General features: G+C 42.3%; 1 protein-coding gene across 2 annotated transcripts in view; it reads left to right on the forward strand.

Annotated features, from left to right (window-relative positions):
* The first annotated feature begins 4,248 nt into the window (after window positions 1-4,248).
* Window positions 4,249-24,268, forward strand: part of stk32a (serine/threonine kinase 32A) — a 44,190-nt gene continuing 24,170 nt past the window's right edge. The window contains exons 1-5 of one of the 2 annotated variants that reach the window (XM_061248795.1): window positions 4,249-4,444; window positions 5,477-5,659; window positions 11,704-11,759; window positions 12,093-12,244; window positions 21,473-21,646. In XM_061248795.1, the coding sequence (XP_061104779.1) occupies window positions 5,608-5,659; window positions 11,704-11,759; window positions 12,093-12,244; window positions 21,473-21,646 (434 nt within the window). In that variant the 5' untranslated portion in view covers window positions 4,249-4,444; window positions 5,477-5,607. The remainder of the gene's footprint in view (window positions 4,445-5,476; window positions 5,660-11,703; window positions 11,760-12,092; window positions 12,245-21,472; window positions 21,647-24,268) is intronic. The other variant, XM_061248796.1, reaches the window with a different exon arrangement.

Here is a 24,268-nt window from a genome sequence, read left to right on the forward strand (position 1 = left end):
GGCGACCAGCTGGTTCTACTACCATCTTGGAAGTGTAGTTCCCTCGTGCAGAGTTTCAATTTGTTTGTAGTGTTACCGAGACTTTAGTAAAACTTCATCTCCCGACTTCATCTCGGCGCATTATTATTGGACTATTTGACAGTTCAGGGGGAATCGCTCGAATTTACTTGCATCAATGCAATGCGGAGATGCGAATAGCTGACGCATAAAATACATAACTGTAAAAATACATGTGTTTGTTTTTCGCTGATCCTGCGCAGAAGTTATTCCCTATGTATTTCATACAGTTGAAGGATACTTGGCCAAATTAAAGGGGACTGCGTGTATGGTATATGTATGGAAATAAACAACTTAAAAAACGAGCGTTTTGTGGATTGGGCCTCTAGCTCTACATTTAATAATCGTGAAACAACATTGACGTTACGTTCCGAAAATTATAGTTTTGCGAAATAGACATAAAGTTGTTGTGAAATAACTCAAAAACTGTATCTGCGTCATATTACATTGAAGCCATATTTGTGTCAAACAACATGGTAAGTAAATGTATGCATTATTCCTAAACAAACTAATGAAAAAATAAAAATAAAATAAAAAATCTACATACCCTTTACATCTAACTCACTGCTTTTTCATGAAAAGAGAACTACAGGCTCTAAAATGCGTTGAACATGTTGGGCGGGGTAACAAAACTGGAAAGGTCCGTGTCTACCATCTAGTGGTCAAAATCTGCATAGCGTGGCCCGTGGTTACGTCTCCACGGCACAAACAGTAACTTCACAGCGTAAAAGCCCTGGACTAAAAAAGTTTGCTTTTAGGTGCTTCACAGAGACATTTGCAAAGGACCTTTTTTTGCACGGGAATGGGAGTGCTACATGCCTGCCCCAGGCATATGTATATAGAGCTATATGTATCACTACATGTGGCTCCAACCAACAACACCCAAAATCCCCTCCACCAGGCGCGTGAAGGCTGCCAGTTGCAATTAGTGGGAGATATGCAGCCACTCCTGCATTTTGTGCCAGTTCTCTTCAGTTGAACAGTGCAGCAGCGTCATATTTGTGTGTGCTGCAGCTGCAGTGCTTCAGATGAACAGAAGAGGGCAGCATAGCAGTAATTCCACAGGCAAAGTTGTTGATTCCAAGCATACACTCAATGAGGGTTTCACTTTATTAGGTATTTATTAGGTGAGGATAGATAGATTAGACAGACAGACAGACAGACAGACGGTATGTGAGTTCAGAGATTTTAATTTACGGCATTATTAGAATTATTAGACATAAAAACATTAAATGTCTGTTACGGTTGATTTGATCTGACAAAGTGCACCATTCAATAGCAGTGCGTGCATGCATATACACACACACACACACACACACACACACACACACACACACACACACACACACACACACACACACACACACACACACACACACACACACACACACACACACACACACACAATCAAAATTTAGAGCAGGGGTGTCAAACTCCATCCTGGAGTGCTGCAGTGCCTGCAGGTTTTTGTGGTTTCCTTTCAATCCGATTAGCCAATTAGCCAATCAATGACTTGAATGAACCACAGGTGCTGAGAACAACCTGATAACCAGCAGACACTGCGGCCCTCCAGGAGTGGAGTTTGGCACCTGTGATTTAGAGAGAATCAGGATTGTCAATCAGGTTCTGGCTTCTACCATTCACAAAACATGAATACGTCAGCGGAACAAATCAGACAGTACACCATATACTGTAGAGTCAAATTATGTATCTAATTGTGTACAGTCATCTGTGCTGAAGCGCAGGTCCTAAGACCAGAGAGACCTGCTGTGAAGGAGTTATAAAAGTGAAGAAATCATAAACCTTCTCATCACATTGAAATCAAATAAGTGCCTTTCTGAAAATAAAACATTAAATCATTAAATCTCCTAAAATATTTCTACTAGTTCTCTTTTCAAGGCACTCCAAGTAACTACCTTTATTCCATTCCTTTGTAGTTTATTTTTCGCAAAATTAATTTTTCACTTGAAGCACTCACCTTTATGATTCAAAAAAGTTTTGCATGAGTTTCATTGTTGACATTTTTTCGCACAATAAAACTGCAACAGGTTTGGATGACAAAAACATGTTTATGTTTTATATTTCTTTTATTTTTATTGAATGTAACTTGTAGTGTAAATTTCAGCACAGTTGAGATTAAGACCATAGACAGGGGAGAAATACATTTCCAGGATTTAAGGGGCTGACCAAATTTAGTTTCTGTGGGTCAGTCAATTGAAAATCTTGCTCTGTGACGCCTCTATGGCGCGATAAGATCCAGCTGCCAAGTAGTGATTCTCTGCAGGTGGCCTCAACCCGCACCTCCACATTCTTGGCATAATCCAGGCATTCTGGGAAGATTTTTCTTTTCTCAGAATGCTTTATAATTATATTTTCTGGGTTGGGGACGGGAAAGGGGGCGTTATCTGGTAACTGCGATTGCCAACAAGAAAATACGAAAACTCCCATTTGTCCACATTTTAGCACTTACAGTGAACAAATTTATATCCATTGGTAAATAACTGGTACAGTTACATACAGCTACGACGAGCAAAATGGAAACGTCCCGTGCACTTATCCAGAGGGATAGTGGGATATTTACGTACACATGAACAGTCCACTTTGACTTTTTCAAGAAAAGTCTTATTGTTAGAGTTGTATTGTTTACATTTTTCCTATATAATAAAAGGGTCTTTGATGAGAAAAACATGTCGCTGTGAAAATGTTTTCAGAAATATAGTAGGCACTGAGTAAAACCCGGAACCTCCAAAATCTGCAACCTATGGCTGAATTAAAAAGCTGTTCTGAGTTTTTCTCGCAGTTATCCAGGTAAATCCTGCTTCGTGATACAGGACCCAGGATTGGGTAAATCTTCGTCATGACTTAATCGTGCCACTAGATGGCAGTAGTTTCATACGCTATTTAGGACGTATCGTGGGATACCATGTCTGCAGAATTATCGTGTAGAACTGTTTGATTAGCAGCAGCAAATTTGTAATATTAAAATTTTCACTTGAAAACATGAGGGAAGTGTGTACTTCCCCCTATCAAATTGATCATCATCGGCATTCAAACCAAGATAATGTATTTTATGAATGCGTTCATGTGGAGAATCTCCATTCAAAATGGAATTTAGTCTAGGACTAGGCTTAATCTGCATCTGTGAAACCGGCCCTCAGTTTAACACCAACGTGAATTCTTGGCATGCAATAGCGAGTAAAATGTGTTTCTCTGTTGAGGGGGCAAGCGAATAATTGTGGATTTGCTTGAATTCCCCAATTGCTTAAATATGTAAAAGTCAGCCATGGAGGTGGATCAACTTCAGCCACAATCATTTTGGCAAGCTTTATTTGGACAAGGGTAATCGAAGAGAACGTGCTGAATTGCATAGGCTACTATACTTTGGCACATAAACTTCGCTGACAATTAAGTCCCGCCGCGATGAAATCTCTAATGGATGGATGCACTTTATGGAGTCATTACTTAATGCTGCGTCTGGTCAAATATAAAGAGTCGAGGAAAAGTGTTATACTAGAGGTGCCCAACCCAACGCCTACTAAGTTTTCCATCCTGCCATTGTTCTCAACCAAAATATTGTCGTTGTTGATTGTGTACGGATAATTAAAGTCAAATCAAATAATAAATGTACATTTGCTCATTATACAGTATACCTACCTATTACCCAATAATTTCCATCACAGTAGGGGGAGTGGGTATCATAAGACACTGGCATTACATAAAATAAAAATAAGTTAATAAAATAAGTAAAAATAAGTTTCAAAATTGGACAAATTCACTCATTATTCTAACAGGATAACTTGTGTAGATTTGATCGTGAGGTGCCTTACAACTAGATTTTCTCAGAATCTTTCCAAAAGTGTCGCATTGATCGTCTATTCAAATTACGAAAGAAGGCTGCTGTCGTTGTACTTTTCCATTGTCTGCACAGTGAATTTAAATACTCACAATATGCTAAGAGCATAGGACTATGTGCAGATCCCACATTCACAGACGTCCACTAGCAAATGAGAAGTGACACGGGGAAATACCACGGTGTGAGGTAATCAAACGAGACACGGAGGGGGAGTCGTTGGTCGCTTATTTCAGCTGACAGTCTGCGCACTGACACCGCGCAGCCTTGGTAAGCTTTCTTTTCGGCCGTGGTTGCAAACAAACATCGGCTACGATTCATCGAAATACGAGACCACACACTTCACTTGCGTTACAGTTAAAACGCGCAGCCCGCGTCGCCAGTCAGCCGGTTGCTCCCCGGTCGGTCGCAGGTGCCCAAATACTCCGAAAGCTGCATCTGACGGCTGATGCCCGGACCAACTCACTCTTCACGTGCCTTTAGTTCGCTGCCTGTTTTTGGATATGTGCTTTATATGACAAATCGCTGCAATTAAAGGTAGGCATTGGTTTTTCTATGGTATATTTTCAAGTATCTGCATGGTCATTCTTTATCATTGCGTAACGGTGCAGAGCAGTATTGTAATAATGGCATAGGCATCAGAAGTCGGAAGGAATGGTTTCATTGTACGGGAGCATCTCAATTAAGTTTTGAATACTGCTCTCAATAAATGTAGCTCTATGGGTAATATTTTGACCTCTACAAGGTTAAATGCATTTTTTTCCTCAAAACTGGCGATATCAACGGGAACTAACTTTATGCAGATACATACACCGATGTAAGGCAATTGTGTTTACAATAAGGCGTTCTGTAACTGTTGTTTGTCGTGCGTAAATGGTTCCACCTTGCGCATTTTCTGGTAGTCTAATGCAGTCCTAATCCTGGATTTGTGCAGTGCACGCTAACTGCATATATTTGTTTCAGTTTAGCTCCACTGAGATACCAAAACGACATTTTCAAGGACAAAAGTTATACGTTCCTTTGGAAACTTCAGCCGTCTTAATATACTATTGAAAGATAGTTGAGCCCTCGGTGAGCATCCTGCATGCATTTTCATTTTATCTTTTCTTTTGAAAGGTTGTGTAGTATTACAAAGAACACGGGAGTCAAAATGATTGCGTTTATCAATCTATTGTATGATTTTTCCGTTCCCTCTTCCCTCTTACTTGGTTTATTACATTTATTTCGGAATGACAAACTATACATCAAGGCATGGCACGAGGTTGTAGCAAGGCTACCCAATTTAATTTTCTTTGTAAAAGCACATCACGGTAATTCATCATTCTGCGGCAGCTTCCTGGGAGATGGCAAATGGGAATTCTAAACGACTTGTAGTATGAAGCTTCTATGTTGAATGTTTTTTCGCTGATGGTTGAAGAGCTCACCTTCTATAATGTTTATGTTCGCTATTGTTTAACGTCACGATGGTTTTTTATGTATATAAGTGAATCTAGATAAGTATAGCCTTCTGATAATTGTGAAAGATATTTTCAGCTACTCAAGTTGGAAGCAATTTTTACATTCGCACAGGTTGGGTTGCAGGTAACATAAGTCGCCAGTGGAGCCGCAGGCTGAATGATGAACCATTTCCTCGACAATGTCTCTGAATTTTATGAGATGATTTCCGTGCTGAACTGAAGAATTACCAGCACAATAAAGACATGGGTCTCGGACAGTCCAGCAAATCACCTGTCGCCTCGGACACTGAAGAGGGTGAGAGACTCAATTTCCCAATTTAAACATGGATTGATAGTCGTAGGTTTTAGTCATGTGTATAAATTTGTCATCATTCTCAAGTTCTAAGCATATAGAACTATATAATGTTTGAGAAACTGCTACTTTCATGTTTTCATGCAGTTTTGTGAACATATCTATTCAAAGCTGTACACTATTATTCTTACTGTTGGTAATTTTCTTGGTTTATTCTTTAAAAAAATATAATCCATTAGTCAGTTATTTTGTGAACCAATTCAGGTGAAGTCTGTGTGTGCTGAGTGCACTTTTAGTAAAGGATTTTGAAAGGGTTATTTGACCTGATTCCATTAGGGAACCCTTTTTATTTAATTATGGAATTTATGGAACCCTCTGTCATAGGTGTGATGTGTTAAAACTATCAGACAAATAACTATTTTACCTGGCAAAGAACGCTTTAACTAGATAGGGTCCTTCTATGGAATTGCAGGAAATCCCTTTTGGAACCAAATATATATATTTTTTGTGTGCACTGTTTTGACCTCTTGGTTACAAGCTCAGAGCCCAGCCCACACCAACTAATCACTCCTTTATTTAAATAATATAAACGCACTGCCCAAATTGTCCCTGTCTGAAGTGACACTTTGCTCCTGAATTCAGATGCACTGAACACATTTTAACCTGAAGTGGGGCATATTTTTTTAAATAGATCTTTTTGCTAAATATTTATGAGGTCTCTTAATTATTAACCTGCTTTAAATGTTCAGTTTTTTCTTTTTTAAAGCCATTACATTATTTATTTATTTATTAATGATCTGTCATTTAGGGGTTTTCATTTCTTAAAAATGGATGTAATGTCTCTGAAGTTGCTCAGTCTAGCATAATAAAAATGTAAATGTCTTCAGATATCCCTTAGGGTGGCACACTCACTAGTACGTTGATTTGTCTCAATAGAGGAACCATTTTTACTTCTTTATAGAACCCTCTATCATAGAAGTAAAGTGTTTTCTGACTAAGAGCCCTTGAACTATATGGGGTTCTTCTATGGAATCACAGGTTTTCATTCCAACCCTAACTAAGCTGACCTCATTCAATAGCTATGGATCTTGTTGAGCTGCTAATTAGTATAATCAGGTTTGCCAAATAGAAATGAAAACCTAGGGGAAGGTAGATCTCCAGGAACAGGATTGGGCAGCCTTGAACATGACAGTGTATGACCATTCAGTTGTTATGCTAATGATACTAGTGGACATTGTTTTTATGTACAGTAGATACCTGGAAAGTCTACTAACGCAATACACATTATCAATAGCAATGTCTCACCCAAGTATTAAACATGTGAGCTTTGATTTGTGGGTTATTTTACAGACACAGGTAAAGTTAACTGGAGCAATTTACATTCTTGGTGCAGATATTGTAGAGAAATAATACCTTCATAACGCAGTGACCTGAATTCACGGAATGACAGCAGGTGTTGGAGTTGATGAACAGGCTGATTAGATGGCTATTGACATACAGTTTACTGCATTGATTGGGCTGACTGTGGGAGACAGATAGACAGGGTGAGGACAGGTAATTAAATACATCTCTTCAAAGCAGGAAAAAGCTTGAGAAAAACCACCAAAACTCACTAGAGTATAGTACATGCCTTCAATCAAATAGTCTGAAATATCATCATCTTTATGAAAAGGAAATGTGAGCTTGGGATATTTTGGATAAAAATTCTGGGTTAGACAGGAATTACCAGTGATGAAAGTTCCAGCCCGAAGCGAAAAGTGGTGCTGAAGACCAGTTAAAAAGTGAATTTATGACAAAATACAAGCTGCGGTACTGAATCTTACATTGATGGTGGAGTCGATGGCTTTTCAGTGCTATGTGGTCACACATACATTATTATACAGAGAGAGGGCTGTGTCTTTTATAATTGCTGCAGTTCTCCAAAACGCATTTCCCTGTGAGTGTGTCTGTTAGCAGATCATGCTTTATTAACGTTTGGATGCTGGAGTCCATGGGTCTGGTTTCAGTCAGTATAGTGTACAGTGACTCCCCCATGGCTGTTCGGGGGTAGGAGTTGTTGTTTATTTCCTTTATGTTTTTCTAGCAGATGCCATTAGGCTGTTTGACTTTGAAAGCTTAATAATTCTTTCTGCACTTTTCATTACATTTACATTACATTAAAGGCAATTGGCAGAGCGAGGTACAACAAAGTGCACACCCACAGCCAGGGACAAGTGCGTTGAATGACCCCCAAGGAAAGTACGGCTCCGAATGCTAAGAAATACAAAATGGATATCTACCAAATAAATTCTGGTTGCAAACCTTTCTCATGGACGCTGTGTCCCAGGAGATTGAACCAATAACCTGGTGGTACAGCGATGCAGTGGTCAGCACTGTTGCAGTTAGACCCTATCCTCATGGAGTTATCCCCATGATCACATGGGACTTCCTCTGGATACTCCAGTTTCCTCTCACCGGGGTAAGATGGGTCAAATGCAGAGGACAAATTACCCCACACGGTCAATAGGGTATAACCTAAAATGAACTTAACTTAAACCTGCTGCTGGTTGTTGGCTCGATTTCCGAACCTCAATACAGCACTGCTTCCAAAAACACGTATGATTTGCGAACATCATCTCATTGCGACCGTGAATTAAACCGAGCGCGACAACAAAAAAAACAGATTGTACTGGAAAGCGCTTGGAGACGTTCCTTTGGCAGAGGCGGCAGACGGAATAGATTGCAACAATACACAAACAGCAAAGCCGCGATATTTCACCGGCTTCCTCCGCACCGCGAGAGGGATGGGTAAAACGGCCACAGAAATAGCAGCGGCGGAAGTGGGTCTGGCGAACGGCTAACAGAGCATATCATTACCTGTCAGATCGCATTCGTCCTCTGTGGGCGGGGGGACAGGAGGGGGTCCGCGGAGTTAGCGGCAGCTGCTCGGCGCGGCAGGAGACGGGGGGGGGGGGACTTAATTCGCAGAATAACGGCTGAAGACGAAATAACCTTCAGTCCCACGTCTTTCCGCCGGGCTCCAATTTGAGATGGATTTATGCAGAGGGTGGTGGAAACAGACCGTGTGTGTGTGTGTGTTTGTGCGTGTGTGTGTGTGTGTGTGTGGGGGGGGGGTGTCAGTCAATATGCAGACGTAACACAAAGAAAAACTGAGAGACAGGCAGAATGCCTACCGCAGGGATCATCACATCGTGGTCCTTGAGGGCCGAGAAAGGCTGGTTTTCCACCCTCCCTTTACCTGGGAAAGAAAGAAAGAAAACCAGCGCTGGGTTTGGATTCGAGGGCCAGATTTGATGATCCTTGGCCTGCAGCTTTTAGGTGGGATTTATATATTTTTATTTAATTTTATTTTTAAAAATTATATTAACATATAATGCTCCAACTTTATTTTTCTGCCCATTTGCATTCTCATTCAATGCAAATGGCATACAGTATGAGGATGCCTGTAAGTCCATTGGTCAATGTCATAGGCAAAAGTCCAAACACAGAAAGGCAGTCCAAACAAGCAACGGTACAGAGCATAATCCAAAAGTTGAAATCCAATAAACCAAACAAAGTTCAATAACAGGTAATCCAAAACAGAATGCAGATCCAAAAAGCTGGAAAGTACGGTCAAGACACATAATAATCTGTCAAAGAAACTAGGGAACAGGGCGAGTAAAAAAAACCACCAAAAATTTATTATCAAATAGGCCCTAGTCCTTATCTTTGTTGCACAGGTAGCAGTTGAAAATGTACTTCCCTCTAGGGTCTTTCAGCGCACTTACCCCTGGTAATGGGTATGCACTTTGCACTATGTCACTCTGGATAAGAGTGTCTGCCAAATGCCATTAATGTAATGTAATGTAATGTAATGGGTATAAATACACAAACAAATGAACTGAAACAATGAACAGGTATGAGTGCAGGGAAACGGGTGACGAGACACATGTGAGTGAATGACTACGGAAAGCGAACCAGGACAAGAAACACAAAAACTAAGCAGGAAACGGAAAACGCTAGGACAAGAGGGCACAGAGTGTGACACCTGCATTAAGGGGAAAATAATCACAGCATTATGGAGATGGGCCCAGTGGAAATAGAATATGTAATTGGCAATACGTTCTCATCGCTTTCCTCAGGGATATCCAGGAGAACATTGCATTGCCCAAGAAGGCAGGTTCATATTCACTTCATTCAGCATTCAGCTCAGTTTTCTGTTATTGGAATAAAGCTGTTCTGTTCCTCAGAAACGTTTGGCTTGTAGCACTATTCACAAACGTTAGCAGCCTGGATAGCTTTAGCAGACACAATAACACAGAACAAAGTACGCCTTAACCCTTAGCACCCAATGAGATGCAAAATACACAGTGAAATGTCCAGTGTTAATTCAACTCTAACAGAGTACGTGAGTCCAATCAGCACCATATTTACTCTTTCAGGTGATTCAACACTGAACATTTTACTGCTTAGGGCCCAGTTTGAAATACAGATTACACATTAACCCCGAATCATTCTATGTCTGATATCTACATTTAGAACAGCAGATTTACATGTTCTTCACGTGACATAATAGTTGAAAGTAAAGGTATTTATAATAAAGGCAATGCTACCACAGTATACACAATGAATTAAAAGAAAATTAGTCAATGATGGGTGATCCTCACTAAAACAGGAAAACTCTAGGACTTTTTGGATAGGATGTTCAATTTTGGTCATTAGAGATCCAAAAGCACTTATTGAAATGGTAGGGGTGTAGCCCCCAGCATTATAGTAAAATTTCCACACTCTCAGTCTGGCACATGTGATTGCCTGCTTTGCAGCTGGTTGGTTGCAGTTAACTGACCTAGCCCCCTGGTGGAAATTTCATCTCCCAGCCGAAGATGGAGTCTAGTTGGAACCAGTTTCTGCTCCAGCTGTACACTGTCTGGTTTGGTGATGGTCTATTCTCTGGACAAAGCTGGCCCAACAGCTGGACGTGGTCTTCCTAGCATGGTCGCTATGTGCACCATCTTGTTTCCAGCTTCACCATAGCCTAACCACCTTCAACCAGCTGGACCATCTTAAACCAGCTTAAACTAGACCAAGCTGGGATTTCCACCAGGGCTAAACTTCTGAATGTGTAAAATCATTTTAAAGGTAAGACCTCAGAGCCAAACCTCTGCAATAAATTAGAGTAGAGTAATCCCATGGCAGAGCTTGAACCCTTTAAAACAGAGAATATACTAGCTCCACCATTACTGTAAAATGGTAAGATGGCTGCCAAAGCAATGTTCTTTTATCTGGAAACAGTTGAGGGCTTGGAACAAATAAAACAAAATAATGAACAACAAAACAAAAAAGAAACAGGCAAAGTAATATAACTGATTGAATATGGCATGATAAATTACATTATGCAAAATGAAAGTTCACCATTTAATTAAAACATTGGCAAGTATTTGCAATGTGGTAGTCAAGGTTTCCTAAGTGAGAACTTTTGGTTTCAGTCATGGCTGTTTTATCCATGCTCACCCTGACCTCCTTAATAATTAAGATAAGAAGAGTTATGGAACATTTCTGAGGTATGAATAAGCGCACTACATAGTGCTCAGACTGACTTCAGGCTCCTGTTTGACTGATAACCCCCATCAGTCAACAGGTGAGATGTCATGGTTCTGGCTCAGTCCAAGGCCACCATTCTTGCTGAGGACACAGTCTGAAAAGGATTGAGACACATGTCATTAAATTTCACCTCAATAATTTAATTAACCTGGGGGGGGGGTTCACTGTACTTGCTGATCAAGGTGAGCCAGGTACAGCAAGGCTGCTCAACTCTACATTCTGTGGACCACAGTGTCTGCACCTATTTATCCAACCATGCACTACACCACCTGATGAGCACGAATAAGCTTACTTAAATGCAGACATTTAAATGCAGACATTTACCTCTAGGTATAAAATTACAATTTAGATGAGTTGAAATGTAGCCAAATGGAAATGAACTGTTGGTATGGAGAAATGGAAAATGCTTGCTAGCCATTGACAGTATATGGCAGGTGAAATAAATGACTCTCTCTGTCTGTCCACAGTGAATTTTGACCACTTCCAGATCCTAAGGGCCATTGGGAAAGGTAGTTTTGGAAAGGTGAGACTTCTTCCAGTTGCCTACAGTAACAGTACAGTACAAAACAGCAATTTTCTACAGAAAAAGAGAAATGAGTATTCTCAGTTAGATGGTGTCCATTAACCTACAGTATTAAGGTATAAGATCATGAATAAGTGATTACAATGTTCTTAACTGAACATTCTAATGCTGATGTTACTAACACTATTGGTAGAAGTGGTGTTCTAGAACATTGATTTAGAATTTTGAGGGGGAAAAAAACATTCCAAAAAACCTACTTGTCAAAGGTTCTGTCTGATATCCCAATTCCCTTCTGCTGATGACATTAACACAGCACTCCCTGTCCCTGTGCAGGTCTGCATCGTGCAGAAGAGAGACACCAAGAAAATGTACGCCATGAAGTACATGAACAAGATGAAGTGTGTCGAGCGGAATGAGGTCCGGAACGTCTTCAAAGAGATGCAGATCATGCAGAAACTGGAGCACCCCTTCTTAGTCAACTTCTGGTGCGTCCTTATATCCCACAATTCTCAGAGTGTATGAGTGTGCGTGCTTGTGTCCACATGTCTTTGACAAGTGCTGGAAATTATTGTCATCCACAAGAGAGAAATTTAGCCCTAGATTGGATATCCAGACATTTTAGTGTGACATATGATTCACAACTGCAGCTTTGACACAGTTGATAACACTGTGACCGCAATTTCTTTTTAAAGACAGGAACACTGAACGTCATAAAAATCCAGCTGTGAAATATCTTGATTCAAAAACGGAGAACTGTAAACCCTGAAACCCTCTAACATGAGACTCCCCCAGTGAAGGAAAATGCATTGCTTATAATGTTCGGGTAAGATCATATTTGTGAACTTATTTGCGTAACTACGCAATCTTACACATTACAGGGTTAATGTGGTTCATCCGATGTCCATGTGTTCTTTATCCAGGTGGACAAGCCACCAATCACAAGGCAAAACTACAGTGTGTGGGAATGTTTGACAGTTGGTGAATTCGCTGTATAAACCCGTAAATACCGGGAGTATTCTCAGACTTGTCCGAAACTCAATTGCTTCATAGTCACTCTGTACTTGCTGCACTCGGTGAACAGAAACAACTCATGTCCCAGGCGGTGTAGGCAGGAGTCCATTTTTCTGGGTGCCCCGAATCAATAGCAATGAAGTAATTATGCTTTAGAGAATAATAAGCAAAAATATCCAGTGCTGAGCGGTCCAAGGGAAAGACTGGACTAGATAGACAAACGGAGCTGGCACTGTTGCCTGAAAAATTCGATAAAACCTTTAACGTTAATGGTTTTGGCAGCGCTTAACTTTCCAGCTCCCGGGAGATGTGCTGCAGTCAGCTGACGGAGGGAGTCAGCTGGCCACGCTCGCCTGGAGTGAAAAGCTCAAGGTCGGCGATAGTGAAAGAGATTACCGGCCTTTTTCGCTGCGAAGGCTGGCCGCACAATGACCGCGGCGCCTCCGCAAACTCGCTACGTGTCTGTCGCCAGCACGGTACAGCATAGCAACGGGACTTTCTTATTAAAAACACAGAGACTGTTCCAACAGTGTCACAGTAAGATCAGATGTTAATCCATCTGCATAGAGCTGTATCTGTTGCACTAAAAAAAAGACACCCCCTATTTATTGAAAAATAAAACAATGAAGTCAAGTTAACTGATTAATCAATAAGATTAATGAATAATATCACGTGTTATATACATTTTATCAATAATATCATGTTATATTTGTTCAATAATAATAGATGGAAACTGTTACCTTATTTGTATTGGGTAGATACAGTGCAGCATTTTTTTTACAGTGCACGTGAAGTAAAACAAGACGAGTCTGCTTTAGGCCACTCCTTCATCGTAAACCGAACACTGCAGGTTGGCCGCCATATAAATCCTGACCAGAGTGTGCGGTTGATGCTGATTTGACAAAGGTTTTAATCTAGCTGACTGTAATGTCCAGTAAATGCTGACATAGACGGGTGACTGAAGCTGATTATGCTCAACGTCTGCTGAAGCTGACCGAACTATTTCCCACTAAGGCAAAAAACCAACAATATACCTGAATCCTCAGTAAAAAATACGGGTCTGCATTCAATCGACATTTCTCCGCAACCTTCACTTGTTTGTAAATGTATGCTTGTACATGGACACTTAAATACAAATGCTTGTGCAAGTATTGATTGAACTTTGAGCCATGAATTTACTTGCTTGTGACCACTTCAGTTTGGAAAAAGACCTATCCTGTATATAGAATATTACTTCTTGTCTCGCCTCTTTTGACGTTGAGGCTTATTTCAATTTTATTTGAATAATGTACTGTGCTATTTTCAGGGAAATCGTAATGAATAGGCCAGACACAGATCTGCTATGTATATTAATTTCCATAATTTCTAACAAAGTGTTTGTATCTCTCTCTCTCTCTCTCTCTCTCTCTCTCTCTCTCTCTCTCTCTCTCTCTCTCTCTAAATAGGCGTACTGTGTAGCCCATTAAATAAATATGAGTATATCGAAATCAAAATAGGCCAAAGTATTTTATTTCAGCTGTAAAATATGTGCTGGTGTTCCACCTTGTGCAACAAGTACAGTGAATCCTCGGGTTCATTAAGCTAATGAGGTGAACACAAATGACACGTGTCTATCCTTCTCGCCGAGTGTCGCCTCGACAAGGATTGTGGGAAGGCCTCACCTGTTCACAGACGGGGGTTGTCAGTCAAACAGCGGCCTTAAAGTGATCTGACAGGCCGCACTGTGCTCTGTACTGTATGCCTTTTCACTGTTCGTTTGATTTATTTCTGAGTGGAGCGATCGACTACACGCAGCTGTGCACAGTCACGTTCTGTCAATGGTCTGAGACCACATTGAAAATCTGCTCTTCCTTTCCTTGTAATCCTAAAGAAAGTTTTAGGATTTAAAGCTTTGCAAGAACTACTCGAAGACCATCCACAATCACCTGACCCCAACCCCACTGAACATTTATGGGGGCACTTGAAGACTGACAAAAAGCCAAGCATTCAGTAACATCACAAAATGCTCTTGTGCACTGGAACATTGTCAAATAGGTTTTGTCCATGCCAGCTGGAGTGCACATTGCCAAAAGGTGGACATACCAAATACTTGGAAATTCAGAAATTTATGTAATGTTTTTCAAAGATTCAACTTTTCACTCAAATTGTTATACTGATAATATAATTAGTAATGAGAAAGTTTGTATTAGGAAAGAATGCAAAATAAAAACATTAAAAAAAGTAAACATAGCCTGGGAACAGCACTATTGATACCAGTGAAGTCATTGTTATTCTAGCCAGTCTCACTCACTTGTATGGACCATAACATCTGAAGCTTATGTGCAGGAAACCTGAGAAGACAGAACATTATGTGAAATTAATATCGCAATTACATCGCTACCATAGACCAAGGATTAATTAATCACGGTCCTTAAGGGCCTAGAACTACTGGTTTTCCACCCTCTCTTTACCTGCGAGTCAGGAGTGAAGACAGTCTGGCCAATCAGTGGCATTAATTGTTCAGTTAATTACCTTGGAGAAAAGAAAACCAGGGCTGGATTTGGAATCAAGGGTCAGATTTGATCATTCCTGCCATAGTCCCATTTGTCTCGGTGACGGGTATACAACTCCAGTCCTAAAGCCCGGTCTGTGTGTTGGATTTTGCCTCAACCAGTTAGCTAACTTTTAGTGTTCTCACAGGTGTATAACCTACACTGGTTCACCCCTGTACCTGAGCACAGCAGAATGATTGGGATGATTACAGTACTAATGTCAGATCAAGATATGATTGAGCTAATTAAATAATTAAGAGTAATCGGCACAAAATCTTGAAATGGATTGGCCCTTGTTAAGCTCCCCCGGTCTAAATCGTGGTGGGTATTGTAAAATTCTTTGTACTGAGGTTTGCCTGTGGTATGCTGAAAGGAAATTGTTGACGTGAAGGACATGTTAAGGGTCGTATGAAACTGCACATATTGCAAAAATAGAATGGGCAGTCTCCATGCCAAGAACGCTAATGAAAATTCTGGTCCAAGGTAATGATCAGGTACACTATCAATGCAATGCAGACACCCGCTGTTGGCACTCTGATGTTATTTATTTATGTATTTATTTATTTACCTTTTAGAGAAATTCCTACCAAATGAAATTGGTTGTCAGGGGCCGTCACAGTCTAATAAGCATTTTCAAGCAATTCACTAATTGGCTGAGGGAGGCATTGCTTGGTTTTCCCTCTGTGGTAATGGCTTCTCTATCTCTGTGGGAGTCTTATTTACTGCTGGGAAAGTCTTTGGGAGTTCAGGGTGTTAAGGTGATCTCAGCTAAATTATGGTCATCAGAAAAAGAAATCTTTCAGATGAAGCACTCGCAGAAAAACAGCCTCTTCCAATTCAAACCGCCATTGCACGAGAGTTTGTTGTCTAAGTTTGTTCTCATGCTGCTGTTGTGTTTGCCTTGCTCATTTGGCTTGTGTGTAACTGCTCAGAGGCTAACTTATGACACATTGTATGTATTAAAGGTACAATAGGTAATTTTGGACTTCTGACAGTCAAGAGAGGAATTGCAACAACAAACACCATCAAACCACAACACTGTTTATCCCGCCCCCTTCTCTGTGAACGTTGAACGATTTCAGCATTTAAATATTTTTTCAGGGTGATAAGGGGGGCTCCTATTCTGAGGATAAGATTGGACACCTCTGCATTGGATGCTGATGCTAGGCTAAGCATCAAGTAAGCTAACTGACAGGTAGTTTCTTAATAGGTTCATAACAGTTCAAGGACAGTTTATATGTGTATGTAATTATTGTCTGACAGTTTGCTTAGTAGCTTATGATTAAATAGCGTATGATTAAATAAAGACTTGTCAGTGTTGTTTCGTAAAGGGATGACGGCAGGTCCCTCTATAAATGAACTGAGTTGATTGCACGACTTGAGGACAGTGTCTGTGTTTTTCCTGGCTTAGTTGTGTGGATATGACCCGGGGCGAATTACCGTTAGCACAACCCAGATGAGCCCGACTGATATTAGTCTAATTAGACATTATTAAGGTAGCAAGTTCAGCAGGAGATCATTCTGGATATAAATAAACAGTCTAGATGAGAATATGTGATGTGCATTCGCAATACACAGATAATCTGAATGTGTGATTTGATTGTTTTCTGGTGTTTGAGAGATTTTTACAACATTTAGCTTGGTGTGTGTGTGTGTGTGTGTGTGTGTATGTGTGTGTGTGTGTGTGTGTGTGTATGTATGTGTGTGTGTATGTGTTTGTGCGTGTGTGTGAGTATGTGTGTGTGTGTGTTTATGTGTGTGTGTATGTGTCTGTGCGTGTGTGTGAGTATGTGTGTGTGTGTGTGTGAGTATGTGTCTGTGTGTATGTATGTGTGTGTGTATGTGTTTGTGTGTGTGTGTGAGTGTGTGTGTGTGTGTGTTTATGTGTGTGTGTATGTGTCTGTGCATGTGTATGTGTCTGTGCGTGTGTGTGAGTATGTGTGTGTGTGTGTGTATGTGTCTGTGCGTGTGTGTGTGTGAGTATGTGTCTGTGTGTATGTATGTGTGTGTGTATGTGTTTGTGTGTGTGTGTGAGTGTGTGTGTGTGTGTTTATGTGTGTGTGTATGTGTCTGTGCGTGTGTGTGAGTATGTGTGTGTGTGTGTGTGTGTGTGTGTGTTTATGTGTGTGTGTATGTGTCTGTGCGTGTGTGTGAGTATGTGTGTGTGTGTGTGTGTGTGTGTATACTCGTGCGGATCTGTGTTAATATAGCAGGTGCTTATATGACTGCTCATTCACTTTGAAAAGCTAAATTATTTTTTTCTGGATCTTGGGATTTCAATTTTACTAGCTTTGCTCTTTAGTCCGCAATAAGGGAGTAAAAACATCAAGTCATCAGCTAAGCAGAAGAAGCAGATTTTCCAGTAGATTAAACATCTGCCAGGAAAGACTCCACGTGGTCATTGATTCCCCTTTGGAGCTGTCACCTCATCATCCTCCCAACCAGTGCCTCATGAATATTGTATCTGTGGTGTCGGGGTCATACTGTCCAGAGGAACCAAATAAGAACATTAATGTGCACTCAATTCATTTCACAATCTTTAAGCAATATAAAAGTGTGTTTTTCTCCTTTGGGGCAAACCGCAATTAATGTCCCACCTCCTCAATGTTTTGACAGCTCACACAGGCATGAACTTTGCAGAATCCCAAACATCTGAGGTACTGAGGATTCTCAGGAAAGCAAAAAAATAAAAAAATAAAATATATGTCAATCTGTGAATGTTAAAAATTGTTCGGTAGGTGCCTGGAGAAGGTCTTTTGTGGAACCACCGTTATTTTCCGCTATTTTCGGTTGTGTGAGACATTGAGGCTGTTTTTACATTGTTTTTGGTGTCTCTTCTTGTTAGCTTCAGTGGTTTCCAGTCGGGCAATGCTGTGTTTGTGTCGAAGAAAACATAATACCTGCTTAATGGAGTTAAATGGTTCAATTAGTGTTCTGCGTCAGTCAGTTTTGTCTTTTAAATCTCAGCCTGAGTGGTCCAAAACCATGATCATTTCGGCTGAAACAATCCATCTCCCTTGCAAAAATAAAAATAAAAACCCTCCCTGTCATGTAGCAGTCTGCTAATCAATCCTCATTTCATATAATAAATAATACACGTGATATTAATGTGTGTGTCTCTCCTGCTGAAAAAAGCAGCTCAAGCTAGGGTTTGAAACAGCTGGTAGCTGGTTGACCAGTTCAGACCAGCTCCCAGCTCGACATAGTTTAGTTGGTTGCCCAGTTCGCACCAGCTCCCAGGTTGACACGGTTCATCCAGCACAGGCTTTGTTTAGAAACAGCTGGTAGCTGGTTGACCAGCTCATACCCAGCTAGACCATCTTATGGTATGGTATGGTATGGTATGGTATGGACCAGCTCATTCCCAGCTAGACCAGCTTATGGTATGGTCTTGGTCATGCTGGTTGACCAGCTCAGACCCAGCTAAACCAGCTTATGACCAGCTTGGATTTTACAGCAGAGTCCTCTTTATGACTGGTTGACATGTAGCTGCCTCGATAAACCACCTAGTTCTGATCCACAAATATAGAGAACAGTGTGACTTACTAATGAAGGACCATGTGAATATTCAGCCTCTCCTTAGCCTTACACATCCATAAGGTGTTGTTTTCAAGACTGTGATTACTCTGTTGCGTGCAGATGTTTTGATGCTCTCTGGTGCATTTACAACCCCCGTCTGCTTTACCCTGAGGTCTTACTTGGCACAATGTGGAGTACCCCCCCTCTGTCCCCCAAAACTGCTGTCCTATGGAGTACCTCCCACCCCATCCCCCAAAAGTGCTATCCCCTGCATGAACTGATCCATATGCCCTGTCTTTTCTGCCTAGCAACCAGTCTCAGCTATCTAGGATATCTCATGCTCAACTTCCCAATGTTGCTATCTACAAGCTCTGCTGACTAGTGTTTTGATTGGATCTGAGCACACGGTGGCCTTGTGGGTAATGAAGTTTTTTTGTTGTACACGAATGGAGCAGGACCTTCGTGCAGTAGATTCTGTCCTTGAGCCCCATACTGTTAATGCAGTGAATGCATCCAGGCGTATTAATGGGTGGCGTATATGCTATGAGCTATGTGAGTCTCTCTGCCAAGCGGATAAATGATGCATTACCATCAACTGCAGTGGAACTCATTGGCATGGGTCTTTCTTTACTCCTACCACACTATCTGTTTCACTTGTAATTGCTTTCACAGGAGTAGAGTGATGACTATATAAATGAGTGTGGCCTTGTAAGTGTTTGGAGAGGCGAAAGTTGGTGTGTTTGTTTGAGTGTGTGTGTGTGCGTGTGTGTTTCTGTGTGTATGTGTGTCTGTGTTTCTGTGTGTGTGTGTGTGTGTGTTTGTCTGTGTGTGCAAGTGTGTGTGCATGTGTATTTGTGTGTGTGTGTGTGTGTGTGTGTGTGTGTCTGTGTGTGTGTGTGGCTGTGTGTGCGTGTAAGTGTGTGTGCATGTGTATTTGTATGAGTGAGTGTGTGTGTGTGTGCGTCTGTGTGTGTGTGTGGCTGTGTGTGCGTGTAAGTGTGTGTGCATGTGTATTTGTATGAGTGAGTGTGTGTGTGTGATTCAAAAGCATCCTTTGTTCCTCGGGATGCTGACGGTCAGGTCTCTCAGAAGCACTGCATGCAGAAGCTCAGTGTAGTCACATCAGTCATCATTGCTACTGTATTTCATGCAAGTGGAGTAAGGTTGGCGACGGTAACCTCACCTTCATGCTCGGCCCAAATTCTCTCTGGAAGAAGAACAAAACTGGGAATAAAAACAGGCCAATACAATGGGCAGGGCATTATGGGAACAAATCATGACTTTTTCACACAATTGAATGTTTTCTGAAAGATTAGAAAAGAAGCGGTCTCCTTCAAATCATGGGCTGAACCGGGGGGTGGGGGGGTCTCTGTGGGGGCAGGAGGTGGGGGGGGGGGGGCAGGGGGGGTGGTGAGGGTGACTGATGACACTCTGTGGGGGCGGGGGGGGTGGTGAGGGTGACTGATGACACTCTGTGGGGGCGGGGGGGGGGGCAGGGGGGGTGGTGAGGGTGACTGATAACACTCTGTGGGGGCGGGGGGGGGGGGGGGGGGCAGGGGGGGTGGTGAGTCGTAATTTTTTATTTAATGCCCGGATGAAGTCGACCATGCCACAATGCGGCATTTTTTTATTTTGAATGAGTACATGCACCAGTCCAGCTGACGTTCAGAATCGATGGGCGGCTGCTCCCTCGCTCCTGTTTTTGGAATCGATGGCGGTTTCTTACGGAGCGGTCTTTGGAATGGGGGCTGAAATGCCGTGGGATCCCGGGTTCCGCTCAGCTGATTGGCAGATCGATAGGATTCCCGGACTTGCAAGCGCAGTTGTTTGGCAGCGTGTGCATTTGACAGAGCGCTTTTCAGCAGTGCATGCTGGGGGATGAGGTGCTTAACCAATGGGGTGGTTGGAGACTGAGCTGACTCTGCTGTAGAGATCCTGTGGGATCGTCGGCTCGCTCTACTCAAATTAGAGCTTTTTTGTAAAGCAGGGGTGTCCAATCTTATACAAAAAGGGCCAGGGTGGGTGCAGCACTGACCTGGGTCAACTAATTAAGTAATCATGGTTTTCAGTCAAATAGCATCAGTGCTGGGCTTAAACCAAAACCGCCACCCACACCGGCCCTTCTCAGATTGAGTGCCCCTGTTCGAAAATCACATCAAGGATGCATTCCAGTCCTCAAAAAAAAATGCAGCCTCCTTCCCTTCCCTCATCTCTATTCTGCAGTACAGGGGGAGGAGAGGAGTGGAGGAAAGGAGGTTGCATTCTTTGAGTATTGGGACAAACCTCAGTACGTTCACTTCCTTTTTGAAGAGAGCAGCAATCTTCAATCTGTCAGACCTGTTACAAACGCTACACTAACACACAGAAACAGAAACAGACAGCTCCAGACAGCTGGACAGGAAAGTTCAGGGGTCAGAAAGGGAAAGTCCTGCCATGTGCTTCTTCCACCCATGATCTGGGTCAGCTGATTTCGCCAATTAGTTCTACCTCCTGGATGAAGAGTTGTGCTGATCAGCAAATCAAGTTGATTGAAGCAAAATACTGGGCAGGACTTTTAGTTTTTGAACATGGATTTTTTACCTTTGGCAGACACTGATTGACTGTGTGTGTGTGTGCATCTGTGTGTGTGTGTGTGTGTGTGTTCTCCTACAGGTACTCCTTCCAGGATGAGGAGGACATGTTCATGGTGGTGGACTTGCTCCTGGGAGGGGACTTACGGTACCACCTCCAGCAGAACGTGCACTTCTCAGAGAAAACAGTCAAACTGTACGTGTGTGAAATCGGCCTGGCGCTGCATTACCTGCGGAACAAGCGCATTATACACAGGTCAGTGTCTGCCCCAGAGTGCTTACACACACACACACACACACACTTACACAAGCACACACACACACATACAGACGCACATGTACACACACAGGCAGGCATGTACACACACATACACACATACACACACACATACACACATGCGCACACACACACACATACAGACACACACGCACACACGCAGGCATGTACACACACATACACACACACATACACACATGCGCACACACACACACAGGCATGTGCACACACACATACACACATGCACACACACACACACACACACATACACAGGCATGTACACACACACTCTTACACAAACACACACACATACAGACACACATGCACACACACAGCATGTACACACACATACTTACACAAACACACACACACACACATAGATACACATGCGTACACACACAGCCAAGCACACACACAGTTGCTGTTGAAGCAAACACAGCAGGTCATAAGGGAACTAGAGATGTCTGCCCTGCTGATACAACACTGATACAGCATTTCACGTTCACACTGGAAAGCTTAGCCTCTTAACAAGCTTGGCCACAATCGCTCGAACCGAAGGAGATATAATAGGGCTCTTCGTTGTACGTCGCTCTGGATAAAAGCGTCTGCTAAATGCCATGTAATGTAATGTAATGTAATGCTCCCCAATCTTCTATATGCAATAGCATTGGCTGCCCATGAACAGATCTGTAGCATTTGGAAAAACTGACAGATGACTTTATTCTTTAGTTTTTCTTTTTCTTTATTCTTTTCTTTTTTCTTTATTTTATAATTTAGCCACCTGGTACAAGGGATACACAGGGTATTACATAATATTACATATGTATAAAATCTAGACAGATGCAGTTTTTTTAGCAATATACTGGCCTCAGCTTTAGCACAGAACCACATCTCCCTCTCCAAGGGTTACAAATGGGTTTGCGCAAGACTTCTGTCTACTTCTGTCTTTCCAGGGTGGGCAGACAACCCTTTTGGGTGGGCAGTCTCCATCTTTTAGGTGGCCACCCTCTGCCCACCTGCAGCCATGACCCAACCATGGGGCCCTTCCTTGTATTAGACCAGAGCCTTAACAGATACCAGGCTATAGAGCCCATCCATGCACTAGAACAGTGCCTTAATAGATACCAAACCATAGAGTTCATCCATGCACTAGAGCAGTGCCTTAACAGATACCAAACCATAGAGTTAATCCATGCACTAGAACAGTCCCTGAACAGTATGAGCCACTAGCTTGGCCTTTGATATCTAATATCTATGCTTGAAGTTGACCAGCAACTAAACTCATCCCCCCTACAGCTCCCCCCATACCAAACGTCCCCCTGTGTGAGCCTGACCGATTATTCCCAGTGACCCGAGAAGAGGCTGATAATCCCGTGGACGGGCCCTCCGAACAGGACAAATGGGAGGCAGTAATGTTCTGGAAAGGCTCAATTAATCACCGGACCTATAACAGATTACATTATTTAGCGCGAGGATTTAGAGCATATCGTCACCCTCCTGATATATTATCTGAGAAAATAAAAAGGGTTATTGCTCTCATGTTTTCTTTTGTTAACTCATTTTCGCATTTCAACTTTGCTATATATTCAGATTTCAACTTAGATATATAGTGAGAGAGAGAGAGAGGGCAGGAGAGAGAGGGGGAGAGAGAGCAGGAGAGGGAGAGAGAGAGAGAGGGAGGGAGAGAGAGAGGCAGCTTTTAGTTAAGCAGCTCTGAGGTGTTTTCTCTTTGGCTGAGATGGCTGTGCTCTTTTCTACTCCCACGTTATTAGGGCGAGAGCATGATGTGCCGATTCTAATTTTCACCTCATCTGAAAACAAATTAGCACTAATTACCGCTGTTGGAAAGTGAGAGTGCCAGTGAATCAGGTCTGTTGTTTATGTGGAGGGAAAGCACGCCATGCGCCCCGGAGTTGTGCGGCCTCGTCGACGGGTAGCCTGCCTTTCATCTTTTCCACTTCTTAAGCATCGCGCCACAAACCCCCGTCCGTCGCACTTTCGGGTCTCTCTGCCCGAGGGAGGGGGGGCCTCGTGGCAACGGCAGCTCGAAAGGCAACAGGTCTCTGCTAATGCGACAAGTTAGATTTGCCTGAGTCCAAGGTGGGATCCAAAAGAGTCCGAAGACAAACACGATACCAGTCAGCTAAAATCGCCCCGAGCCGAGGGCAACAATGTTATTTTGAATTTGAGGGTTGTGTCGCCAGAGAGTGTTGTCACGGTAACCTACGAGGACTTAGCTTTACCTCACCTCACTGTGCTTCACTAGCGAACTAGCCAAGCAAGACCCTCTACACTTCCACAATATCTACCCACCTAGCCCAAGAAGACATCAGTTATTACATCAGGACTGAATCACAATTCGCCTGATCTTTGGAGACGGGCTTCCCACACAGGTCAAGACGGAGGATCATTGATTGCTTCATCCTGGTCGTCACCGTTCCTGGACTCCCTCAGGAATTATATTCGATGTAGAAGTACGATGACACATGTGCTTGGACAACCCTCATCACACAGCACTGCCATCTTGAATCAAGTCAGGTGGGACACATGGTGGATCGAACTACAGGGGGCATTTTTTGGGCAGTAGGGAGGTGGGGGTAT

Source organism: Conger conger, chromosome 7 (genome assembly GCF_963514075.1).
Source record: "Conger conger chromosome 7, fConCon1.1, whole genome shotgun sequence".
NCBI lineage: Eukaryota > Metazoa > Chordata > Actinopteri > Anguilliformes > Congridae > Conger > Conger conger.